General features: G+C 46.7%; 1 protein-coding gene across 1 annotated transcript; it reads left to right on the top strand.

Annotated features, from left to right (window-relative positions):
* Nucleotides 1-278: 278 nt before the first annotated feature.
* HSF5 (heat shock transcription factor 5) lies at nucleotides 279-24,909 on the top strand (the record flags this gene model as incomplete). The annotated part of the gene is made up of 6 exons (XM_079544986.1): nucleotides 279-810; nucleotides 4,350-4,721; nucleotides 12,217-12,314; nucleotides 15,897-16,418; nucleotides 20,647-20,812; nucleotides 24,842-24,909. The coding sequence occupies 6 exons, from the start codon at nucleotides 279-281 to the stop codon at nucleotides 24,907-24,909; spliced, it is 1,758 nt and encodes a 585-aa protein (XP_079401112.1).
* Between the last annotated feature and the right edge of the window lie 179 nt (nucleotides 24,910-25,088).

Below are 25,088 nucleotides of genomic sequence, written 5' to 3'. Positions count from 1 at the left end.
GTTTCTCTCTCCCCCAGAGGCGCCCACAGGAGGCAGCCGGCCGTCCCAGTCCTGCGCCGGGGCTCCTCCAGAGGAGCCATCCCTCGCCGAGCCGTTATTCAGGCTGAGAGGGTGCGAGGGGGAGAGCTGAGGGGACGGCGGGGCTGAGGTTGGACGGGGAGACGCTGAGGGAATGGAGATGGCGGCGGTGCCGCGCGGCTGGCGGCTCTCGGGTCGCACCGGCGCTGCCCTGCGGCGTCCCTCGCGCGGCGGCCGTTCGGTGCGGAGCGGCCGCGGCCATGGAGGAGCCGCTGCCGCCCCCCGCCATCAACCCCAACAACTTCCCGGCCAAGCTGTGGCGGCTGGTGAACAGCCCGCGGTTCCGCTCCATCCGCTGGGACGCCCGCGGCGAGGGGCTGCTGATCGACCAGCCGCTGTTCGAAGCCGAGCTGCTGGGCCGCGCGGGGCCGCGCCAGGGCGGAGACGGGGCGGCGGGCGAGCTCTTCAAAACCACCAACTTCACCAGCTTCATCCGCCAGCTCAACCTGTACGGTTTCCGTAAGGTGGTGGCGGCTCCGGCGCCGCCCAGGGCCGGCTCGGGTCCGCAGAGCGACGGCGGTTCGGGCGGCCACCTGCACCACTTCCACAGCCCGCATTTCCGCCGCGACCGCCCCGATCTCCTGGTCCATCTGAAGCGCATGACGAGCGCCAATAAGGCCAAGCTGGCGGCCGGTCTGGAGGTCGGCAGCCGCCCGCCCAACCGCTTCCAGCGCCCGCCCGGAGAGCCGCCGCCGCCGTCGCCCCCGACGCCCGGCAAGGCAGACAGGAGCGGTGAGCGGCGGTGGGGCGGCTGGGAGATGCCGCGTGGGGCAGACGTGCGATGTGCGATGTGCGATGTGCGATGTGCGATGTGCGATGTGCGATGTGTGATGTGCGATCCCCTCTCCGGCCCGGCCGCGCCATCTCGGGTTGCCTTGAGGCAAAGGACGGCACGCGGCCTTTCTGAGGCTGACAGGGCAGGACGTGGTGCGGCTGAGCGGGGCGGTTGACACGGTAGAAGGAAGGGATGCCATCCAGAGGGATCTCGACAGGCTGGAAAGGTGGGCAGGGTGAACCTGACGAGGTTCAACACGGCAGAGTGCAGAGTTTGGCACTTGGGCCGGAGGAATGGCAGGTGTCCATACAGACTGGAAGGAGCGGTCCTTGAGAGCAGCCCCGTGGAGAAGGACCTGGGGGTCCTGATGGATGAAAAGCTGAACATGAGCCAGCAGTGTGCATTGCAGCTCAGAAGGCAAATGGTGTCCTGGGCTCCATCAGCAGAGGGGTGGCCAGCAGAGACAGGGAGGTGATTGTCCCCCTCTGCTCTGCTCTTGTGAGGCCCCATCTGCAGTGCTGTGTCCAGGTCTGGAGCCCCACTACAAGACAGGGAGCTGTTGGAGAGGGTCCAGAGGAGCCACAAAGATGATCAGGGGGCTGGAGCAGCTCCCCTACAAAGACAGGCTGAGGGAGCTGGGCTTGTTGAGCCTGGAGAAAAGAAGGCTGTGGGGTGACCTCATTGCAGCCTGCAGTACCTAAAGGGAGCCTACAAACAGGAGGGGAATCAACTCTTTGAAAGGGTAGATAACAGGACAAGGGGAAATGGTTTGAAGTTGAGGGAGAGAAAATTGAGGTTGGATGTCAGGGGGAAGTTCTTTACTACGAGAGCGGTGAGGTGCTGGAACAGCTGCCCAGAGAGGCTGTGATGCCCCGTCCATCCCTGGAGATGTTCAAGGCCAGGTTGGATGGGGCCCTGGGCAGCCTGGGCTGCTATGAAATGGGGAGGTTGGTGGCCCTGTGTGTGGCAGGGGGTTGGAGATTCGTGATCCTTGAGGCCCCTTCCAGCCCTGGCCATTCTGTGATTCTGTGATTCTGAAGTGGACCAGGGCTGTGCAACCATAAGGGCATAAAGCAGGCAGCAGCGCCACTTCTGGATGCTTCTGGAGCTCTGGATGTTTGTGCTCTGTTGTTTCCAGTAGGAGCTGTCATGTAACTCATGTGGTGTTTTGGGTACTGTGCGCAAAGTTACACCTGTAACAGTGAGAAAACAAAAGCAAACCTTTCAGAAGGGAGGAAATGTGCTTTGATACTGAGGCCTGAAAAAGTTTAGGGTTTCTGTTGTTGTTTTTTCAACATTATTAAGTTTTGAGCCCCTCACTGCAAGAAAGAGACAGAGACCCTCGAGTGCGTTCAGAGAAGGAACGGAGCTGTGAGGGCTGTGGAGCACGCGTCTGATGGGAGCGGCTGGGGGAGCTGGGATGGGGCAGAGTGGGGCAGAGCTCAGGGGAGGCATCACTGCTCCCTGCAGCTGCCTGAAAGGAGGTGGTGGGGATGGGGGTCAGCCTTTGCTCCCAAGTAAAAGTGCTCTGATGAGAGGGGATGGCCTCAAGTTGTGCCAGTGAAGGTTCAGTGAAGGTTCAACCTGAACCTTGGATATTAGGAAAAACTTGTCCAAAAGAGTCATCAGACACCAACACGGCTGCCCAGGGAGCCGTGGGGTCACCGTCCATGGAGGTGTTCCAGAGCCGTGGAGATGTGGCGCCGAGGGATGTGGTTATGGGCATGGTGGGGGTTGGACTTGGGGATCTCAGTCCTTTCCAACCTGAATGATTCTGTCATTCTACTACTTCAGTGAAATCAGATCTGACCGGTGTAATACAGGCCATGGATAGAGTAAATCCTAAGAAAAATACAGCCGTTAAATCATTACCCCTTTTATGGGTGTGTTTTTGCCCCTGCTGTTAGCTGGTGTTTGCTCTAGCAGCCTGAGTTTCTAGAAAGAAAAAAAAGAACAAAGAAAACATCAGTTCTTATGGCAGTCGAGTTCTGACAGGCTGACAATTCCCCGTGTGCTCTGTGCTGTGCTATTTAGGGGCATGTCTTACTTTGCAGCAAATATGAGGTAATTTGATAGATGGAAGATATTTCTGTTTGCAAAGTGTCCCTCTGTTCCAGGTGCATTGCAACATATAGCTCGTGTTAAATGTCCAGGAACAGTTCCTGTAAAGCAGCTGGCACATTGTACCCTAACATCCAATGATGTCTTGTTTGTGTGTTAAACCACATTATCTTAACTTCCCCATCTACATGTAAAATACAAACAAAGGACTTCTCTCTTCATTCTCTGTTTTTACTGAGCTGGAAATAAACAGCCCTGTGCATGAGCTCTGAGTGAATTTTGGGGGATGAGCAGTGTGTATTTAGTGATTCTTCATGACTTGATGTGAATTTGCAGACCGGTGGCTGTGTGTTCCCTATTTCTCTGATCAGTTCCTATCAGAGGAGTGAAAGAGCAAAATGTGAGGCTGTTTTTCAGAAAGACTGGTTTGATGCAGGCTGTTCCAAAGCTCAGCACGGCTGTGTGCAGTGCTGCGAGGTTGAACAAGCACAGTAATACTTCCCTGAATTCGATGAGGATTTCTGGGCCAGTGTTGCAAGAATGTCAGAAAACCTCTCACAGAAACTGTGCTGCCACAGTGTAAGAGCAGATGACATTTCACAAAATAACAACCCAGAGATGGATGGAAGGAAATAAAACAGCAGAACTGTTTGGGCTGCCTTAGTCTAAACTGAAGTGGTTGAGCTGACTGGGAAAAAGTCGACGTAGGAATGACAAGTGATCTTATGAATCAAGGCGAGTTTGTGTATTTCAGAGAGGATATCCTTTATTACAGCCGTACCCAATAATGAACTACGAACGAATTGCTGAGCTTGTAGCATCCTTTCTCATTCTTCTTGAGGACTTGCTTGTTCTTGCAGAAATATTGAAACCCACACCAGGCCAGCGCATCGTCTGGCAAAGGAGGCAATCTGGCCTAGAATGCCAACACTTCAAAGAGTTACGAAAACAACAGTAGCAAAAAGCAAAACCCACTGGGGGTAAATGACAACCTGTAAGCAGTGTTGCCTGATCTGAAGGACAAATCATTATTCTTTTTTTATCAGTTTACTTCTAACACTTGTTCCCTTTCTCATTAGCACTGGTGCCCTTCTGTCACTTACACAGAAGCCAAGTCACCTGCAGCTCTGCCTTCCTCCAGTGCTAATTTGCAGCTTGTGCTTTTCGTACTGGAGAATAAGAGGCTGGTGCAAGGCAGGACGCTTGGGAGGAAGCAGCTGCTTTTATATCCTCGCTTTGTTCAGACCCAACAATAAATCTGTCACTGCATCTGTTACTGGGTGTTGGGGTGGAAGGATCAGCTTGTGGGTTAGGCGCACTGTGGCAGAGGTTGCCTTCCCAAAGAGCGCTGCAGGGCCTTGGCTCCTCGTGTTCCTTTTCGTTACCTGTGACAACTCCTGTCATTAACAGTTGCTTTGTTTTGTGCCTGATGCAGGGCTGCTGGCTGCAGGACAGTTCCATCGGCCTTACCAACGAGACGGCTTGTTTCCTTACTCCTACATCTCGGCCTCCCCGCAGAGCCTCAGCTCCTTACCAGCAAAAAGCCCGGATCGGACTCCAATCCCTTCCAGAACGTGGCAGAGCTCCCTTGGGCTGCTCCCAGGACACAAGGCGTCCGCAGCCCTCCCAGACAAGGGGGTTGCCTTCCCCATATTCCAGAGGCTTCCGACAGAGGTCACGTACACCCTGCAGTCCGGTGCCTCTCCTGTGCCACTTCAGCAGGTCTCTCAAGCCATTGCCACTTCCCCTGCAAAGTACAGCAGCTACACGTCTCCCCTGCACTACTCACAAGCCTATTATCCAACAGGTAAGAAAAAGAATTCTAAAAGTCATATATATATATATGTGCACTTTTCACAGTGCTCCGTTGTGTGTGTTTCAGTGAGAATTAGAAATTGTAAAGACTTTTAAAGACTTTTACAGCATTTTCAGTTCCGTATTCCTGCCCTCCCTCCAGACTTGGTATCCTCTGGTGATTTCCAGAGGCTGAAGGGTGAGGAGGAGAACATTTGTCTGCACCTAGGCTGTTAGCCTAACTGTTAGCCTAACTTCCCTTTTTCTCTTTAATGTTTAATTAAGAAAATCTGACGGGGATGGCGTTAAGGCACAGAGGACTTATTGAAAAGTATCACACTGCTCCTTGCTCTCGTCTTTTCCCAAGTAACTTTTTAAAGCCAAAGATCAGCCGCAAATCTTCTGCAGAATGTTTCCTTCTGCTCTATAATCTTTGTCCCCGTTTTCTTTCCTTCCCCAGCAGTGTATTTCTGTGTGCTGCAGACAGGGGGGCTACAGAAATCTTCACTACCTCCTTTTGTCTGAAGCATTGCTGCTAGAATTTTCAGTCTTACTTCAGACGAGTTTTTGGGATTTGTTTTTCTAGAGGAGAATTGAAGCAAGTTATTCTCCTGTTTTCTGCTCTTGCCTTGAACTGGAAAAAACCACGCTTGTTTTGTTTATTCTTATTTTTTTTATTTCCCTGGAACTTCTGAAACCCGGAACACCGTGACTCTTGGCTTGGACAAACCCAGGCTCAGTGATTACTCTCACTTTCTGCCCGTTCCTCCCTTGGCAGCTGCTCCTTCACTGAGTCAGATATCCCTGTTTAGAAACCTTGCATGCGGTGGCTGCTGTCACTCTCCAAAAAGCACACAGTGAAATCTCCGTGTCTTTTGTGTGTTCTGAGGCCTCTGCTGGGAGCGTTCGCTTCCATTTCAGACAGCAGCCACCGGTTCTGTTACACTTCTTGTCAAGGAGGGATTCTGAGGAATTATGCAAATCCTGTGGACACTTGTAAAGATTTAAGAAGCAGGGAACTTCTTGCCACGTGTTCCTTGCCCTGTGGTGTTACAGAGATTAGTGCAGAGAGTTTGCATTGCGAGCTGCAAGTCATTATGTCTCCTCCCAGGAGCAGGGTGAGCTGAGAGCACCAGTTTAAGAGGGGAGACGGTCCCTTCTTGTCTCTATCTGAGTACAGCTCACCTGCAGTTCTAGATGTCTCTATCTCCACTACTCCTCCAGACCTCTTCTGTGGTCAGGAAAGGAGCTGGGCAGCGGGAGGCTGTGATTCACTGAGCTTTGAGGCTTTGTGAAGAGGTGCTGCGTGAGTGATCTCCCTCTAATTTGCAGTATTGGCTGCGGAGGAACTGAGGGTGAGCAGCTTAGATTTAAACCAGCGTACGTAGATCCCTGGAACTGGGTGACACTGTTCTCTTCCACTGGAGTTATAAAAGTTTGAAGAAGAAATCAGTTGTGCTGTTGAAAAAACCTTTTTTTCTGCTTTGAAACACCATGGGAAAAGTAGAGCAGAATCTTTCTTTTTGTGTGTGGGGGGGGGTGCTACTGGGAAGCACAGTAAAAGCATTCCACATTTTGCAAGGCGTAATAATTCAGGTGTGATTCAAATAGAGAACGTTGTGGAGGCTGAGGCTTTTGAAATTTCAGTAAACTCTTCAGTAGTTTTGAGAAGAAAGGTTTGCCATTTCAATAGGCAGCATTAAAAATCTTTTCATTTTCTCTGCCACTTTGGGCAGTGTTCTTACTGCTGATTCTGTCTACCTCTTCATCTCTCTGCTATCCTTTTTTCTGTACCTCACAGCATACAGAATGCTGAAAGCCTATTTTTTCATATGTATACATGAAAAGTCTGCTTTCCTTCATCTCGAGAGCACAAAACCAAGATTAGCTTATTTGGAAGGTGATAGTTCATCTTAAAGAATGCATTTCACAAGAGAAAGGGCTGAAGAATGCATGCTCATTCTTGGAGCTCTTTTCATTTCATGTTTAATGAATGTGTTTTTGAAGTCCTATTAAATTAAATCAGTGCTGGGCTTTGTGAAAAGATTCATTTCCGTGTGTGTTCAAATTTGTTTGTTAACTTAGGCAACAAAAAGATTTCCTTGTTTTTTTTCTCATTATGATTCTTACTGAGAAGGCACTGAAACAGGAGATGTTCATCTGGATCTTTTGCTACTACTGGAGCATTTGAGAGTTGTGGGACTGCATCAGAGGAGTGTAGTGAAGTTTGATCATCAGAATATCCCAGTAATGGAAAGTCAGGCAATGAGCCCATGTGAGAAATATCAGTTCCTGGTACTGCAGGCCAGTGGTGCCTTTTGAATACAGCTGTGGCTGTAGAGCTTGTTTAAATATGGCAACCTTTTGTGAGTGACAGCTCAGGAGCAGTTATGTTATTCTGAATGATACATCCTCTGTAAGGATAAAATGAAAGCTTAAAATTCACATATGCCTTGGTCGAAGGGGGCTTCTTAAAATAAGTAAACAGCTGAAAACGCAGTGTCTGTTTTAAAACAGCATAAATAGCACCACATTTTCCCTTGAGAAAAGCAGACTAGATGCATTAGTAATGCACTTGTAAAACTAGTAGTAGGATTTATCTTGCTTAAGATTCATCTGAATGTATAATATTCACTTGTACATGCCTGGGCTTGTCGTCTAGATTACATATATAGTCAGTAGAGAGAAACAGGCACCTCCCAGAAGTTGAGTCAATCCAGCTTTCTTAGATCTATGCTGTTGGAAGACAGTTTCTTTCTGTTGAGTCTGTTTCTACGTGAACTGTAGAGAGAGCACAGACAGCTAGTTTTGGAAACTGGGAGAGCACGAAGTGGCAATGCAATCCATCCTGCTTACATATCTAAGACAGCTCCCATTTTCTTTAAGGAAGAGACCTTGGATGTCATCCTCGTTTCCTTCATTCTTCAATTTGTAGAAGATCAGAGCTTGCACAGCTGCTGTTTGCAGGCCCATCCCGATGTGCTCATTGATTTGGCAGGAACAGGCACAGGTGCTCTCCGTAATTTCTTGACCCAGCTGTATGATGAGTAATTAGCTTTCCTTAGGCATAGCTTAGGGATGTGACACGATAAGGACGCACTGGTAGGGTGGTCTGCAGCATTCTTCCTGCGTGTTTCACGTGTAGGTTGTGCTCAAGTGGAACAGAAAAAGCTGGAGAGTGTCAGCCTCATCTCCTTTGGCTAACACAGGATCCCAGAACCGTAGGTTTTGGAAGGGAACTTTGAAGACTCTTCAGGCCAACCCCTTGCCAAAGAGTTCCCTAAGGAGGTTGCTCAGGAAAGTGTCTAGGTGAGTTTTGAATATCTCCAAGGAAGGAGACTCCTCCGCCTCCCTGGGCAGCCTGTTCAGGGCTCTGGCACCCCAGGAGTTCTCCCTCATGTTCAGATGGAACTTCTCACATTCCAGTTTGTTATTTTGCCTCTTGTCCTGCTGCTGCACGCCACTGAAAAGAGCCTGGCCCCAACTGCTTGGCACCGGCCCTTTAGATATTGATAAACACTGGTCAGATCCCCCCCAGCCTTCTCTTCTCCATGTGAACAGCCCCAGGGCTCTCAGCCTTTCCTCGTAAGGGAGATGCTTCAGGCCCTGACCATCTCTGCATCCCTCCCTGCGCTCTCTGCAGCAGTTCCCAGTCTGCTTTGAAACAGAGGAGCAGAACTGGACCCAGAGCAGAGGGGAGGATCTCCTCCCTGCCCTGCTGGCCACGCTGTGTGCAATGCACTCCAGGGCACCATTGGCTGTCATGGCCACCAGGGCACACTGCTGGCTCACGTCAGCCTGTTGGCTGCTTACTGATGTCTGTTGCACCCTTGAGTACCTGGAGATGATGTATGTTCTCCAATTTCTGCCAGATCTTTGGAGACATTACTGTGATTATTCAAGGCTGCATCAACCCCATCATTAGATTGTTAGCTTGGTTGCACCATGCTTGAAAAGCAGCACTTAGCATGAAGGTAGGACCATTTCCAAGAGACTGTTGGGATGTAGCTGTTATGACAGGAAGAGTGAGAAATTTTAATGGTATTAGCAGAGTCTGTGCCTAAGAATGGATCTGGATGCATTTAATTTGCTGATATAACTGTAGCCTTTATGCCTTCAGCAAAGACATAAATGATTGATTTGTTCTTGTCGACTGAAACATTGTGAGCATGTAAAATAATATTATCTCAAGAGGGGAGAGAGAGGTAGGTAAGAGTTTCCATTTCGTCATAATGGTTTCTAATTTGCTTAATGGAGTGCCTCAATTTACGTAGGACATTGTTGTAATTTCTTGTGTTTCGCTGTAATCTGTTTTTTTATTCTTGGACAAAAGAGTGAGACGTGACCTATTGAAGAGACTGTGTGATTTACTTATTTGTGGTGACTTGTGGCTCTGGAAGCCTTGGAACAAATGTTTGCATGGGATCCCTCGTAACCCTGTAAAAGTTCTGGTGTTTATTTTCCCAAAGCCAGGTGTTACATCATTTTCCATACTGTCTATCTATCTCTGTCCCCTTCCCTGCACCATTCGTGACTCTGAACGTTTCTGCTGCATTTTCTCTAGGCTGCAGAGCCCCACTCGGCTGTTTGTTCAGGGAAGTGTTTGGTGCATCCTTCACATTGCCCTCCTGTGGTCTTTTCCAGTTGTGTTCATTTCTTATTGAGATGGAGAGTCCAAAAAGACACACAGTAGTCAAAGTGTGAGTAAATCAGAAGTTCACGCAGTCAATAATAATCTTCCTTTCTTTCCGCAGTTCACAACAATGTCTGTTTCATTAGTGGCTTTGGGAATCTTTTTGACAGCTTCTGAGTGTGAAGCTGATGTTTTCCTGAAGCTATTCACCATAACACCAACATCCAGCTCCTGATTACTGGCGGACAGTGAAGAACCTGTCGTTTTCCACATGAAATCAGTTTGCTTTTCTGAAGCACAGAGCTTTATCTGGTAGGTGGTGGCTTCGGAAGACCTGACAGAGTTTTTTTTTCCATGGCTCTGCTCTTTTCTGCCATGAGAAAAGCTGCTGTTATTAGCAACCATCACAGCAACACGATCGCCAATGTCTCTGCTCATTTACCTACTGCAGGTCTCTCCAGACAACAGCAAAGGGTGACTTCTCTTGAAAATGAAGTATTTTACTGACTCATTCTCATCACGTACTCACTGGTGTCAACTCATTCTCTATTCTGTTTTCTTCTATTTTTTCTTGTTCAACTGCCAGGATTTCTGACTTGTCTTTCCTTTTAATATTTCTATTAGTGTGCTTCTAAATAATTTCCTTTAAGTTCTTTGTGACCTCTCTGAGTATGGGTATGTATGTTCAGCACGTTTGAAATACAGTCATTCGGCATCTGTGCAAGGATATTCACAGTGCATGGCTCAGCCCTTCCCTTGCTCTGTGAGCTGCGTTTTCGTTGCTCTCCACTTGTCCTGAGGCTTTTGTCGCTGGGTTGGTTACGGTCCCACTGCCAGCAATTCCATTTGTGTAAGCTGTGTTCATGTTCTGCACGTTGGATCCTGTAGACTGTGAGAAATTTTCCATCTCTGGCTTTTATGGGCAGCAGTATGTCTGTTTTTTGACAGAAACCAAATCAATTCTGAGGCTGATCATCTTACTCCGTTCTATTTAAAAAGGCTGTATCTCCTTCTTAATTTGTTCAATCCATATTCATTTATTCCATAAGATACCACTTATCCCTGTCTCTTTAATATTCAGGCTGTGTTTGCTGTCAGTATTGCAGAGCAGACTGTGCTTTCTCTGGTGATTCCTTCTGGGTATGGCTAGATGAGCTGTGCCTTGGACAGTGGAGCTCAGAAATTCAATCTCTGCAGTTAACGATAAAGCATGTGAGTGAAGCAGGTGAGCTTGTTGCACCTTGATTCCATTTGAAGGCGTGAAGCACTCTGGATGAACTGGCACCTCCACCTTTGGTAGCACGGCTCGTCGGTAAATACATCTCCAGCAGCTTTACAGAGTTGTTTGGATGTGTGATGGATGTCCTGTTGTGACCAGGGGCGGTGGTGGCACTTAGGTAGGGCTGTTCTGTCTCACGGTGGGTTTGCTGCCGAAGTGCCTTCAGTCGTGCATGCTGTGACAGTGCACAGGCACCGCTGCTGCCGTCAGCGAGCTGCCAAAAATGCATCCTTGTGAGAGCAAACCATTCTGTGTGACAGTTCTCCCCTTCAGAATCTGTCACCGGTTTCTCGTGTCCTGCACAGCGTTGTGTTCCCCCCTTCGCCTTACAAACCTTGCAATGTCTTTGATTCACGAGTTGCTTTTGCTCCTAGTGCTGCTGGCTGTGACAAGAGTGCTGCCATTTATCTTGTCGTGTTTTGTAGAAAGTGATCTTCAGCTGGTGTTTCACTTATGCAGTACCTCACAAGCACTTCTTCCCTTCACACCCTTCCTCTTTTTTCATTAGAAGATAATGTCTTCACGTGTTTGCTTCTCCTTAGGGTTGCTTTAGTAGGTTAGAAGGAACTTCTTTGCCATTGCTTTTCCAGAAGTCCTTCAGAAGCTGTTCTGATGTTCTGAGTTTGTCAACATAGTTTGGAGATTCCTGTGAGTGAAATATTCCCAAACCAAGTTTTGTTTTGTTTTATGGCAGTATCCAGAGCAGGGATATGTCTGCAGGTCGTAGGATGTTCTCCTGAAGGAGGTCTGAATTTGATCATAGAGTCGCTCAGAATGAGCTTTTGCAGTTGCAAATTATAAGCACATACCATGCTTGCTTAGGAGGCTGCCCCACTGGCTTTATCTTTGTTGTTTTCCCCTGTTTGTTGCCGTAAACTGCACAAGAATCCCACCAGCTCTCATTGAAAAGGGCAGGAAGAACAGGTGTTCTAAAAAGATCACGCTTGGTTATTGTAACATCTGCCTTATGTGGAATCCCATGTCAGTTTCCAGCACTGCAAGTAAACTTCATCTGTTCACTACCTCTATCCTTGTTAGTCTCTGTTACAGTCGCTGGACTGAACATGATAACATTTATTTTTCTCAAAGTGATGGCAGTTTTAGAGGTTATCTGTCATGCAAGCGAGGCCTTTGCTTTTAATTTAACTATTTCTGCATGTCCCCAAAGGTAATAGCTGCAGAACAGTGCCTCATACACAAAGATGCTGTTTAGGATGCAGTGGCCCTTTAATTCCAGTATGTATGCATGCACAGGTGTGTTTTTCTTGTGTGAATCCCCTCTCTGTGTCCTGTTGTGGTGGAAGGAGACAACAGAAGAGATGATAACAAAAGAGATGATAACAGCGTGCAAAAATTGTGATTATGAAGTTTCTAAGTTTGTGTATGTCCATTTTACAACATATGTGTTCATGTATATGTGTATATATATATAAAACAAATGTTTTTCAGGTGAAGTCGTAAAATCAATTGGGAGATCATGCAGTGCTGGCATTTAGTTAGCTAAACTATTGAGCTGTTTAATCAAAGGAAGCCATAGAACTCTGCACACCAAGCACAGATTCTGGAAGTCTGATCGGTGTGTTTGAATTCTTGCAGCTGCTCTGCCCTGCTGCTCCCCTGCTACCCACATCAGCCCTCTGACCTGCTGTGCGAGTCCCACAGCTCTGACCTACAGCCACTGCAGCTTCTTCCAGGTGAGTGCAGCGTGCTGCCATCAGGTGAGAGCAGGGGGAGCTGGATGGGTGGTGATGGGCGCCAGAATGAAGGATGGAAATTAGAAAACTGATCTACTTGAGAAAGTAAAAGGGAAGTGCTTTACAGGGTTTATTTCAAAGAACGCTGAAGATTTGGAGAGGCACTTTTGGCAATGCCTGGGCAGGTTCCAAGGTGGCACTGTGGTGGATCTCCCCTTCGGTGCAGTGTTTTCCTCTGTATGAAATCTGTGCTTGACTTCACCAGAATTTGTTCTAGTTAACAAGTCTGCATTTATCTTTGAAGAATAACTTTGCCTGGACAAAATGCATTTCTGTAACATTATGGGAATACTGGGAAGGAGCTCCTTTCTTGTTATGTTTTGTTATGTCATCCCAGGCAGCATTCTGCAGGTTCATTCAATGACTGAAAACTGAGATGATTTTTGGGACCAGCCACACCTCAGAGATGCCCTATTAAAATAACTTCAGTTTTTTCTGCATTTTCACCCAAGTTATAGAAAGCACCTTATTTGGAGGAGCTGCCTTATCAATTGCCAAAGATTTTAAGTAAAACTGCAAGGCTGCAATACTTTTGTATTAGATAATAATATATATACTTTTTTTTTTTTTTTTTGTCACAGAGGCAAGTTATGCTTTGTATGCTGAGAAAGGGTTTACCTACCCAAGCTTGATTATCCAGTTTCTTGTCTTGCAAATATCAACCTTTGTCTTTTATTCATGGCTTTTTTTTTTTTAAATATCATCTTATCCAAGATGCTCATGTTACAGCCAGAATATTGTGTTGGTGTGGGTCCATAAATGGTCACTGGCCAATCGTGCCACTGGTACTCTCATATTAATTTTGCACATGGTGCATCTTTGTCCTCTGACTTCAAATTTGAGAACTGTGGGAGTTTTTTTTTCCAGCCAGGGCATAGGAATGAGTCTGGTTGATGGGAAGTGATGATCAAATAAATTCTTATCATTGCATTTGGGATAGCAAATCATTCCAAGAGAGTTGTTAATTAGGGCTAGATGAATAAATGCACTGTCCAAAGTGCCCAGTGAAAGTGATTTGTTTGAAGAAGCTCATGGGCAGTGTGCAGAGCCAAAAGAGATTCAGGCTGCTTGCTGATGAATGCTGTGATGATAATGCAACTGTAGCCAGGGGATCCCAGGCCAAAAGCTGTTGATGCATCTGGGCAGAGGATGCTGGAAGGTATTCCTGTGTGTGAACAGCCCAAGGGTAATCCCAGGTTGCTTCTGCCTGCTCTCTTGAGCAGAGTAACACAAATATCCTACAGAATAGACCAATAGAACTTGTGAAGTTTTGTGAGTCTTGGTGTAGTGTAGGTTGCCTCTCCTGGAGCACGGTGATGGGGCAGGGGGCTGCAATTTCCCTGTGGTTTCCAAGGAGTTGTGAAGAATAATCGTTTCCCCTTTTGTGTGCTCTGGGGAGATGCTTCCCCAGCCTCTGCTGAGGGATGTGGCCAGCTGCAGTGCTGACCGTCCTCCCCTGACGCTGTGCTGCCATCAGGAACCACTGGTACAGATCTTCAGAAGCAGCAGTATATGTATACCAAGCTGTCAGAGTTAACAAGTGACTGGAACAGTCCAGAGTGGTAGGAGAGACGCCATGCATGGGGACCTGATGAGGTTCCACCAGGCCAAGTGCCTTCTCTGGTTCTGCACGACACTGAGCTGTGTGTGGGCATTTTCTCCTGCTGGAAATGCATGCTAGAGCCTGCAGCACAGCCAGGAAGATGGCTGTGTGTTCTAACAGCTTGAAGCTCAGTTCCACAAGGAAGAGGCAGAAGTTGCGGTGTGCTGGTTGGCTGACTGGTTACTTGCCTTTTTGGTTTTGTTTTCCTTTTGGACAGTTGACTTGTTTACCCAGATCTTCCTTAAAATCCTGCTAGTTAAGGCAATAAATAAACAGTGCAATAAAAACAAGAAAAATCTTGTATTAATATTTTTAAAGAGTACAACTGGAAAAAAAATACACGAAGGTAACTAAGTTCAAACTCGTGTCTTAAAAGTATTAAGCTGGCAATGAAAAGATTTTGCTTAACCTAAATTTCTCAGATTCAAGGTTTTGTCTTTTTTTGTTTTTCTCCCTAAAAGTGTGTAGTTGACTGCAGACCAGCACGACTGCATAAGTCAGCTACAGGACTTGTCTTCATATACCCAGAAGAAGGGATCTTGATATTCTCTCATCTGTTTGTGGTATTTCCTTCAAGGACTTCTGATGTTCATGCTGCTGAGAGACCAGATGCTTCAGTGACTTTTGATCTTCTATGACTTTCCTAATCCTGTGGCTTCCTGTTCTCTAATGTATTCATCTTTTGAAATAGCTTCTTAGTGCCCCTTACCTCAGCCAGAATGTTTGAGGAAAATCAGCTCTAAAGACTAATCCTTCTTACTAGGTCTCTTCCAAAGTAAGGTTGTATTGTAGAAGTACCCAAGTTTCTGTTCGAAGTCATTATATTGCTTATTTATCAGGCACTGTTACCCTTCCATTATTTGTTAAATCTGGCCAACCTCCAGAAAAAAATAGCAGTACAGGCAGAGGCCGTTAAAATGTGACTTGTCATTTCCTTTGGGTAGGACTAGCTGCTTTTGGAACTCTTCATTGCCTTCTTTCTGCTTTGAAAGTTCTTTGATTTATGTGAATTCTGCTTAAAAAGATCACTGTGTTGCTCATCGCATCCTATTATCTAGTCATGTCATTCCAGTGAGGTCTTTCAGTAGCATTCAGACCAGTCCTGTGGTGGCGAAGGCAGCCTCTGTGTGTCCTCCAAGAGGTGTTTCCAGCCTGAAGATCTGTATGGATTTATGTAGACTTTGAGTCACACATCTGTGAGACGTGCTGATACTGGGGGGTGTCTGGTCAGAGGCTGTGACAGACGGGCAGATCCTGCAGCATTTTGTTTTCTGGAGTCCCTTTCGTGCTGGGACAGGAGTGTCCTTGGAAATCACTCATTGTGTGAGTGTGTATATGGACAGAAGGGAGAAAAGATGTTGTCAGCGTGTAGTGTGAGCTCCTCGTGCTGAGTTCTCCCTGTGCACATTTACAGCTTATGTACCTTCTTCTCTTGCTTAAAAATCTTGTGGTTTCTGTTATTTTTGTACGTAGCAGGATTGCTTCAGCTTTAGAGGATCTGGTGTCAGGTACATGCGCTCTGTCCTGTTCCATCACAGATGTTGCTTGTGAAAGGAGTGGTTCTAGTGTGACTCCACAGATCCTACTAAGACTAGAAGTTTCTGATTTGAACAGCTGGCTGTATGCTGGCAATGCACAGACCATGCATCTCAAAGAGTACTCGGGTGCTGTGAAGAACAGATGGCAGACAGAAGAAAGTGAGCTTGCTGTGAGTAAGGCGGTTAATGAAAACTAAGCCAAATCAGTAGCCTTTTCTTAATTAAACCTGCTGATCTAGGTGCAAGTAACAAGCTTTCATGTTTTTGAATTTACAGACTCTTCTGTTGGTTGCTCAGGTTCATTTACAGAACATTGCGGAGCCATTGCACGTCCTGTCATACTGTTTGGAAAGACACGTTTACCATTTTTGTTTCTCCCAGAGTCCTCCAATGCAGCCACCTTACGCAGTTGAGTTCCTGCCCTCTAACTGGCCGTACCACACTGATGAAAGCAAGAAGACAGAAGTAAATCTGGAAGCTGTGTTTCAGATCGTCGATGAAATGCGTTCGTCGCCGAAAGCTGGAACAGTGAAAGTGGAGCCTGTGGAGAGCCAGTGGTCAAGCCCCCAGCCCAACAGAGGCCAACAGCTGCTAGCTGATATTGAGAACGACGATCCACCTTCGGATGACGAAGGGCAGCTGGAACCTCTCACCCCTGTGGTGTCAGATGTTGCATCGTTTGTGGTGGGAGACCAAGAGGTGGCCTGCTCTCTGTCACAGCCCTCGGAATACTTGTACGCTCTGCACAGCACTGCGTCTGTAGAATGTGCAGCTGCTCAGGGAGAGAGAGAACCTGCGGCCACGCAGGAAGCACAAGGAAAACTGAGAGAAGAGCCAGACCACCTCCCAGCCCAGTTCTCAGCCATGATTGTTCGGGAAGCACAGTCGTTCAGCCCTCAGAAGGTAAGCAGCGAAGATAAAGCAACCTGTGTGCGGAGATAACACCGTTCAGTAGGAATGCTGGGTTGTGGTCTGATAGCTGTAAGTTTTTTTTTGCATTCTTAAGAACTGAGGAGTTCTTTAATTAGGACTTTAACAGATAGTGAAGAATCTGTTTGGTAAAGTGTGGTTTAAAAAAAACCAAAACTGTTCTTTTTAAAAGGCAGTGGAAAAGTATCTCTTGTGAATGGCATGTTGGCCATTCTGATGTCCAAAACTTGGCCTATGGTTGCCCACTTAGGCCACTCAGTTGCAAGGGAAAAATGCAAAGTGCAGTTGTATTGACAGTGATGAAGTGGTAGCCTTTTTGAGTTACAACTTATTCCTTTACCCTTTAATAAAAAAAGAGTATTTGAAGGCACAATGGTACATTTGGTACCATTGATTTGATACCTACCATTTGATACAATGGTAGGGGTACATTTAGAGAAAGAGATGTACATTCTGATCAAGTTTCTGCAGAGATCAAGCTAGTTACTCAGCCTCACGTAGGGAAGAGCACTTCCTTGTGTTGTGCTCGTTGCTCATTAGGGAGTTCCCATTCATTATTGAACTATTGACCACAGTTTAAATGTTTTCAGCTTTGCCATCTTTGGATCAGCATTTTTAGAAGTGTACTTTTCCTTTGTGAAAGACTTGGGGACTTTGTGGGCCTGGCTTTCTTGTTAGGAATGGAGGACTGGAACAGGTTGCCCAGAGAGGTGGTGCCCCATCCTTGGAGAAGTCCTTCCCCAGGCTGGACGGGCACTGAGTGTGGGTGTCCCTGTTTGCTGCAGAGAAGTTGGACTAGACGCCTTTAAAGGTCCCTTACAACTCTAACAATGTTATGATTCCATGAATTCAATGCATGAGCCATGGCGTTGTTTGGAGGAGGAAGATGTGGGGTTTTTTTATTCCGTTATTCCTGCATGAGAATGCTGGTGCTGGCCACAGTCTTCTGTTTCTCTGGAAGTCAACTGGTTAAATAGCTGGGGATTATTCTGTCCTGAAGAGAAATTTGGGCACTATTAGGTCTCTTGTTTGACAGCTTTGCTCTTTTTGTTAGGAGTATTCTACTTCTTACTTGTCTCCCCTTGCTAATCTGGAGGCAGGGTTAGCCTGACCCCACAGCTGCCTCTCCTCCAGTGGTATTTCCAGGGCCTGGGATCATGGCAGGTGCAGAACTCTCCAAAGGAGATTCCTATGCTTGTACATCCATTGGGCTCCTACGTTATTTGCTCTCTTCCTTATCCCTGAATCTGGAAGGCTTCCACAGCTCTCAGTAGCACAGTGTCATGGAATTCAAGGCAAGCTGATGGTACAATACTGCCCGTGCAGGTAAGGCTGTTTTATTCCTCTGTGTAGCAGCAGAGGAGGAGCAAATTCCTCTGGTGCTAATGAACGAACATCAGAAGAGCTCTGCTGGGTCGGATCAAAGCCTGACTGCCGGTGTCAGGCCTGAAGACAATAGCTGTAACCTGATGCTGAGGGAAGAGCAAGAACAACCTGCACCCAGAACAGGGCACTGCTCCCTGTATTTCCAGTGGGAGGACTTGGGATGATGCTGTGTACCTGACATTCAGTTTCTCTTCCCTGGGCTGAAGTCAGCCCTTGAAGCCACATGAATTGTAGCTCTGACCAAAGAGATGCTTTGCTCGCTGTGTGCTGATGAAGAGCTTCATCAGTCACCTCCCTCCAGCCTCTTTCTCCACGCAGTTGTGATTTGGGAAGTCTGTCGCAGCCTCCCAGCAGTCTGCTCTCCAGACTCCCTCCGGTAGCATCCTCTGCATGGCAGCTGCTCCATGGATCTCTGAGTTTGCTTTCAGCCTCTTCTGTTTCTATTAAATCCTTTCTAAAATGAGGAGACCGTGGCTGCACGCCACATTGAAGCTGCAGGAAAACAATGGATGCAGAGGTGTTTGATATTTTGTTCTCTATTTCTTTCGCAATATTTCCTATCATTTGGTTAGTTTTGGGGCAGCTGTTGTGCCTTGTCCTCTCCACTGAAAGCTGTTCACCTGCTTTGTGCTGCTGCTTGGCTTAAAGAACAGCAAATTAAAGAGCAATTCTTTGCATGAAAGGTCTTAGTGCATTCAACAGTCCAGGTTCAGCGTTGTTATCTTCACCTGAGTGAAGGACAGGTGTCCTTGTCTTTACACATTTTGGCCTCAGATGGACATATTTCAATCCACTCACAAGAAATGCTTTCTTCTTAAAGTGGAAATGAAGCACGTCTATCATTCAAGGGGAATGTGCCTCCTGTGTTGTCTCCTCTGTAGTATCCCTGGCCAAAGGCTGAAACTCCTGCTTGCTTTGGGGAAGGTTAATCCAGCAAACCCCATTTGTGTGAGACAGGGGCTGATCTTATTAACGTTTCTCACTGTGGTTCCAGCTGGGCACTGGAGTCACGTAACCACTGAGGCACAGCAGGGTGGGTTTTCTTGCAAACAATTTGGCATTTTTTCAATAAGTGAAGTGAAAAGGCAAAACTTTCACATCTGTCAGCTTTGGTAGCTTTGTTTGATTCTCTGCCAAGCAGCATTCAGGATGGAGCTGCAGCAGTGCTGGGCCCGAGTGAGGCGTCTGCAGATGTGGCAAAGCCATAATGAGAAGCACGTTCACTTACAAAAATAAAAGAAATGAAGAAGCTTTGGAACCAGATTTATGTGGGCTGATGCTGTTAGGATGGAAACTGTATTATTGCCAGTTTCACAAAAGACTGTTGGAAGGGTTGGTGGGTAAGATCCTACATAGGCAGTAGAAAAGGGAACGCTGCATGCTCCTTTCTCTAGAAGGCTTCATGACAGAGAAGTCAACGGGAATGGAAGGGCTCCGCTCATGTGTGAGAAGTGTGACCCGCAGCTGCTGATGTCTGTACCTGCTCTGCGCCCTGCCAGCCTTCCCTGTTCCTAAGACTCTGTCTCAAGACTGAACTTGCGTTCTGTCTGGTGGAGATAATGAACTACAGGCCTCCCTCCTTCTCTTTGCTTTTACTCTTAGTGAGAAGCTGTGTTCCGATGGCAGACAAAAAGGCACAGCCATCCAGACGGTTTTCCTATTAGCTAATGAATGCTACTAATGCAGTACATACAGACAACACATTTCAAAGAGCAAATTCTGCCCGGAAGTGACTGAACGGCCAGCGAGTCCAGGGGCTTGCAGGGGGAGCTCTGTCTGCCTGGGCATTTCAGATGCTGCGTTTGCACAGGCCTTTTGGAAAACTGAGGTGCAGCTTCTACAGCAAATCTGTCTGTATCTCTGTTAATCTGCATACATGCTGCCTGCTGTATGTTTAATGCTGAGCAATGGCAGACTCAAGAGGGAGAGAGTGATTTCTGGAACTGCTGATGTCTTATTACTGCCTGTGGTGACCTTTTGCCCTCTGCTAACACACATACCAGCTTTCGGAAGCTTTTTTTTTTGCCTTCATAGAAGGAAACACTGCAGGCTCTGAACAATCCCTCATCTTATGATGTTGATTGATAGGATATTTGCAGAAGAGCTCAGTGCTCTGTAACAGATGATAGTGAGAACATCTTTCTGTCTGAAGGTGAATTCCAGGTGCTTAATTGTGCTTATTTTTACTTCCTTATTGGGACAGAATCATAGCTTGGTTGCTTGGCTTTTTCTTCCTTTTTATTAAAGCTACACATTTTGCCACATTGTTAAAGAAATACTCAAGTTCATGAAATGGTTGCCTGCAAAATACATGTGGAGCAGCAGCAGAGGGCTCCAAAAAGCAAGCAACAACATTATAATGCAATGTCTTACCAATTTGATGGGGTGGGGTGAGATTTCCAGGCAAAGGGCACTGCTCACCTGCCCAGTTTTGCATCACACAGCTCTGCTGGGCTGTCCAGGTACACCTGTCATTAGCAACGCAGCTGTTGGTACCAGTGAGTGCACCTGGGTTTCTTCTGCTTCACTTGTCGTGCCTGGTGTGGTGACAGGGCGAAGCTGACACTGTGAGTACAAGCACTCTTCATGTTCTGGCTTTCTGACTTCACGTTTTGCTTAATAAGGCATTTTGTAAGAGCTTGGCTTTGGACCCGGCAACCTTGACTCTGAGCTAACAACGCTTATACAGTCCATAAGGCACTGTTAGCACTTGTTAGATGTCCTTTTGGAGTGGAGAAAAATATTTATTTGTTCGGTTGAAGTGATTAAAAGAAACCATTGAGTCATCTTTGCTTCCCTTGCTGTGTTTTTTCAGGTGGATGCTGGTGTTAAGTGTCCGTTCCTGAGGTCGGAGACACAAGAGGTGGGATGCCTCACTCCAGAAACTGGGCCTGAGAACAAACCTGTAGAATGCACTGTTTCATCTGCAAAAACCAGAAACAGAGAGAAGAGAAACAGTTCACAGGAGTACAAGTCCCCAGGTAAGAAGAGATGCTATTTATTTATTTTTTTTAGAGATTAGCAATAGAGCTGCTCTGAAAACTGGCCATTACAGAAAGGGGAAGTCAGACCAGCTTAGCTCTTGTCTGCAATGTATTTCTTTGTACCTTGAGTTCAAATACTGCTTCTGTACAACCTCTGAGTGTACTTACTGACACCCTTTGAGAGACACACCAATTGCTCATGTGGGAAAGAGTACAAATTATGAGTAGATGAAACCTGCTGTTCTGGGGGTTGTCTGAGGAACACAGATGTCACAGTATTGAGATGAAGCTCATAGAGATGTGTGCTGGAGCATGACAGTGCCACAGGGAAGGACTGGGTAATGAAATGACAATTGAAGTAGCAGGGGGGAAAAAAAAGCCACACACACACAAAACCAAAAACCAACAAACTCATGAAGTGTAGAAGCTGACAAAAAATTGTGTTCTGGAATGCTGCTGTGTCTGCTGACAGACATGAGAGAAACAAGTAGGAGAGCAGCTGAGGCCAAACAGTTCACCAAATCTAATAACCAAAGGAAAACCTCGACATCCTCACGACAGAGAGACATGAGAGGACACCAAGGCTACTTCAGATCTGTCCTGGAGGAAAAGTTGGTGTGGCATCCAGGTGTTGGGGAAGCCATTTCCCTCACAGCTGATCATCGAACAGGCTGTAGAGCCGTTCCTCACTTCAAAGGGTGGTTTCCAGGTTCCAGTTATGCTAGTTAATAATTCAGCTCACATGCCCATCAGTTTCAAATGTGCAAGTGAGGAATAATGTCTTTTTATCTGGAAGCTATAAAATAAATGAATGAATGAATTGGATGCCACCTTGAACTTTTGTTTAAAATGCAGAACTGAGAGTTCTGGCCCCCTTACTGATAGCACAGACAGCTGGTGTGCTTCTAGTTTTTGTATCTACAGCAAAAGTTTATTTAAGAAAAATATATTATACTTGTGTGGTACTTATATACTATACTTAATTGCAGAGATTAAGAAGAACAAATTTACTTAACGGTTGTGAAGTTGCAGGAACATTTTGGAAAGTGTTTGGAAAGTGTTTCCATGGGAGTGTTCTACAGAAATGAAACATTGCTATGCTAATTGGATAATTAGCAGTGATTAGCATAGTAGCACTCTGGGAAACTTGATAGTCATCCGGGGGTGCATCTCCACTGTTGTACCTTTCAGGGCTGGTAGGACAGAGGGTGGAGACAGACAGCACACGTGAACCAAACACCATCAGGGTCCAGTTGTCCCAGAGTAAATAAGGCACGTGATCATGGCTTTGGAGATGCAGTGCCCATCTCCTGTGTTCCACCTGCAGGCCTGGAGGAGATGTGTTCAAGTGTGAGCTGACTTCTGTCAGCTTCTGTGTTTGTCTGTCTGTACCTCCTTTCTTCTGTGTGTCTTTGGACACATCCTCTTCTTTTACCTTTCTAAGCTAAAAATGGGCACAGTGACCATTCCCAACTGTTTCTTCACAACATGTCTGTGTGGGAGCTGTGAGGTCACGGCCTGAACAGTGGTTGAGCACCTGGTGAAGGGGCACAGCCAGCCCTGGGAGCACAGGTAGGGCACCCCTCCCTACCTCATTTATGGGCTGGCAGTCACAAAGGAGGAATCTCTACTTGGAGATCACCTCCTTTGGAGTCCTTGGAAAGGGGTAAGCAATTCCTTCGGTATTACTGGATTGTGACTGCTGTCTTTCATGTGTGATCCAAAACTGTTTTAAAGCAGCTGTCTCTGCTTCCTCTTATCTTCACACGTCCTTTGAGTGTAAGTCCTGCAGTTTTTCTCTTTTCCTTTGGGTGCCCATTTGCGTGCTGCCTGAGCCCACCGTTTGACACGCATCCTGCTGCACAACATTCCATCTCGTTCCATCTATTTCAGTAGGTCTGTGACATTGTTCCCTTGTCTCTGCTGTGTGCTGACACCAAGTTCAAGGTATCACACGGTGAGGTAGGAATGTCTGTCAAACAGGGGTGAAGAGGAAGAGTGTCTCTTGTCCTGTGTCCTGCCTCCAAAAACATCTTTGTGCTATTAAGTAAAAAAAAAAGACCTCCGTGAGCTTTTCTTCCATCAAATTCTCTAGTCACTTCTCAAAGCTGTTCAGGCTTTATTGTTCTATGGAAGTGAAAGTAATTAACACAGGGTAATTACACAGAGGGTGAAGTATCCTGCTCTTTTTTTTTGTTTGTTTCAAAATGTTTTAAATGTGTTTCCTTCAAGCGTATCCTTACTCCTCATACGCTGGTTGTCTTTGCACATCACAGTCCAACAGCAGGACCTCATCTCCTTTGTTAAGAGCAGAACTGCTTTTGAATTCTCCTTCAGAGTCAGAAGCTGCAGCAGATCCATCCACAGTGGGCTGTGTCATCTGTTCCCTTCCTACTCTTTCATGGAGTGTTGGCACGGCTCTGCAGTACCTGGCAGGTTTATTATTGGTTTATGGAGCTCTGAGGGGTGGCTCACACCTTTCGGGGACCACATTTTTCAGGCCCCCTGGCTCAACCTTAGCACACGGCTATAAAGGTGCTGATAGCGAGTCTCTCCTTGTATTGACTGCCTGCTTGTTCAGCTCATCTATACACTGGGGTTTTGGGGATAGGTGAGTCAGCTTAGCGTGGAATAAATTTGTCTGCAGCATCTATACCTGCAGCAGGTGTCCTTCTGGCCTTCACAAACGACTGACAGAGACTGATAGAAACTGCATCCCCTCCTGTCTCCTGTTGCTCTCCACAGGTGCATGAGAGTCTCCCAGTGACTCTGCAGTGGAGCTAGTGTCTGTGCTTTGTGTTTCCTCTTCTAAGAGTGCACATAAGAAGGATCAAATTCTCACTGGAGAGGTTTTTGTTTGCAGCCTTTTTTTCTGGAAATAGCAGTCTCAGAATGGAACAGGTGGGGTTACTTCTGAATTGAAGCATCCGGATGCATTTAGGAAAAAGCTCTCTTCCTCTATGGCTATTTTTTTTTTTTTAAGTATTATTTTCGGTGACTTATCTGATCATTTTCTTCATACAGTCTGGCAACTTCCTCCAATCTGTTTTTGCACAGGAGCTCAGACGTAATACTGAGATGCCACTGGCTCTGATGACTCCGTCCCTGTCGTGCTGCAAGGTGCCCTGGACATTTACCACCAGCCTTGCCACTACAGCTGTGCCACTATGCATTCCCTCTCATTTGCTGCAGATAGATTTATAAGTGCAGTTGCTAAGGGCAAATCATCATTCAGCAAAGGTCTCCCATGCTATCACGTGTTCATCTGAATTATTTCCTGCACCTTCCAGAGAAAAATAATCTTACACTCATCCAGCATTCCTAGTAAAACGAGGTGAAATCATACAGAGGTGTTTGTGCAGGGCCAAGCCTGGCCCAGGGGCACTGCAGCATGTCCTGGAGCAGGATGAATAGGAGGTGCTCTCAGGAGTCTGAACTGCAGCTTCTTGCTCCAGCTCAACTGCCAGTCTGGTTTGGATGAATGGTTCTTGGATGCTGTTTCTTAAGCAGTTTGGAGTTGTGCTGTTACCAGCTGCCTCCCTTCTCCATCCAGGCAGCTCTTCAGGGTTTGCTCCCAGCAGTCTGCTGTGGAGGAAGCACAGAGCTGCTGCCTTTTCCACAGGTACTTTGTAGCGCAGAACAACAAGGGGGCTGGAATTCTTTTCCTAAGACAAGAATGCAGCTGTTGTGAGATGGAAGTTCACGAGGGTAGTGGTCCTGTCGTGACTTCATGCTGTTGTTCTTTTCCTTGAGCTGTAAGGCGCTGAATTTTATCTTCCATACACTGGAAATGTTTCCATTCTACCATGGCATGAATGGGCACGTAAATCACTTTCATTTTTTCTTCTTTGTTTTACACAAAGTTTTGCAAACTGAGAACAATTCCTGTTCCTGTAGATCTCCAATCCTGCTGTTGCAGCCTCTCAGGCCGTGTTCCACGTTACCTGCTAGAACTGCAGTCCCTACGTGTGATGCTGAGCAAAACTTGCAGACTGATGTTTACTCGTTATTTCCTTTTCTTCCTAGATCTCCATCTGCTGGTGGATGTCGCTTGCAAGCAGGAGCACTTTCCAAAGGAAGAAATAAGAGAGTGAGAAGTGGGTGACAAGTATGTGAAAACGTGCAGCAGCTGCCAGCTGGGTTCTCTCGTCCTGCAGCGCTGTGCACACGGCAGCACTTTGCATCGTTTCAGCTGTTGGAAAAAAACGAACACCGACCAAAAAGGCACTATTTTATAACAACTTTCACTCCGTTGGATATTGGTCACCCCGTG

This window comes from Tetrao urogallus, assembly GCF_951394365.1.
Source record: "Tetrao urogallus genome assembly, chromosome: 20".
Classification (NCBI taxonomy): Eukaryota; Metazoa; Chordata; class Aves; order Galliformes; family Phasianidae; genus Tetrao; species Tetrao urogallus.
This window is presented reverse-complemented; position numbering and strand designations above follow the sequence as displayed.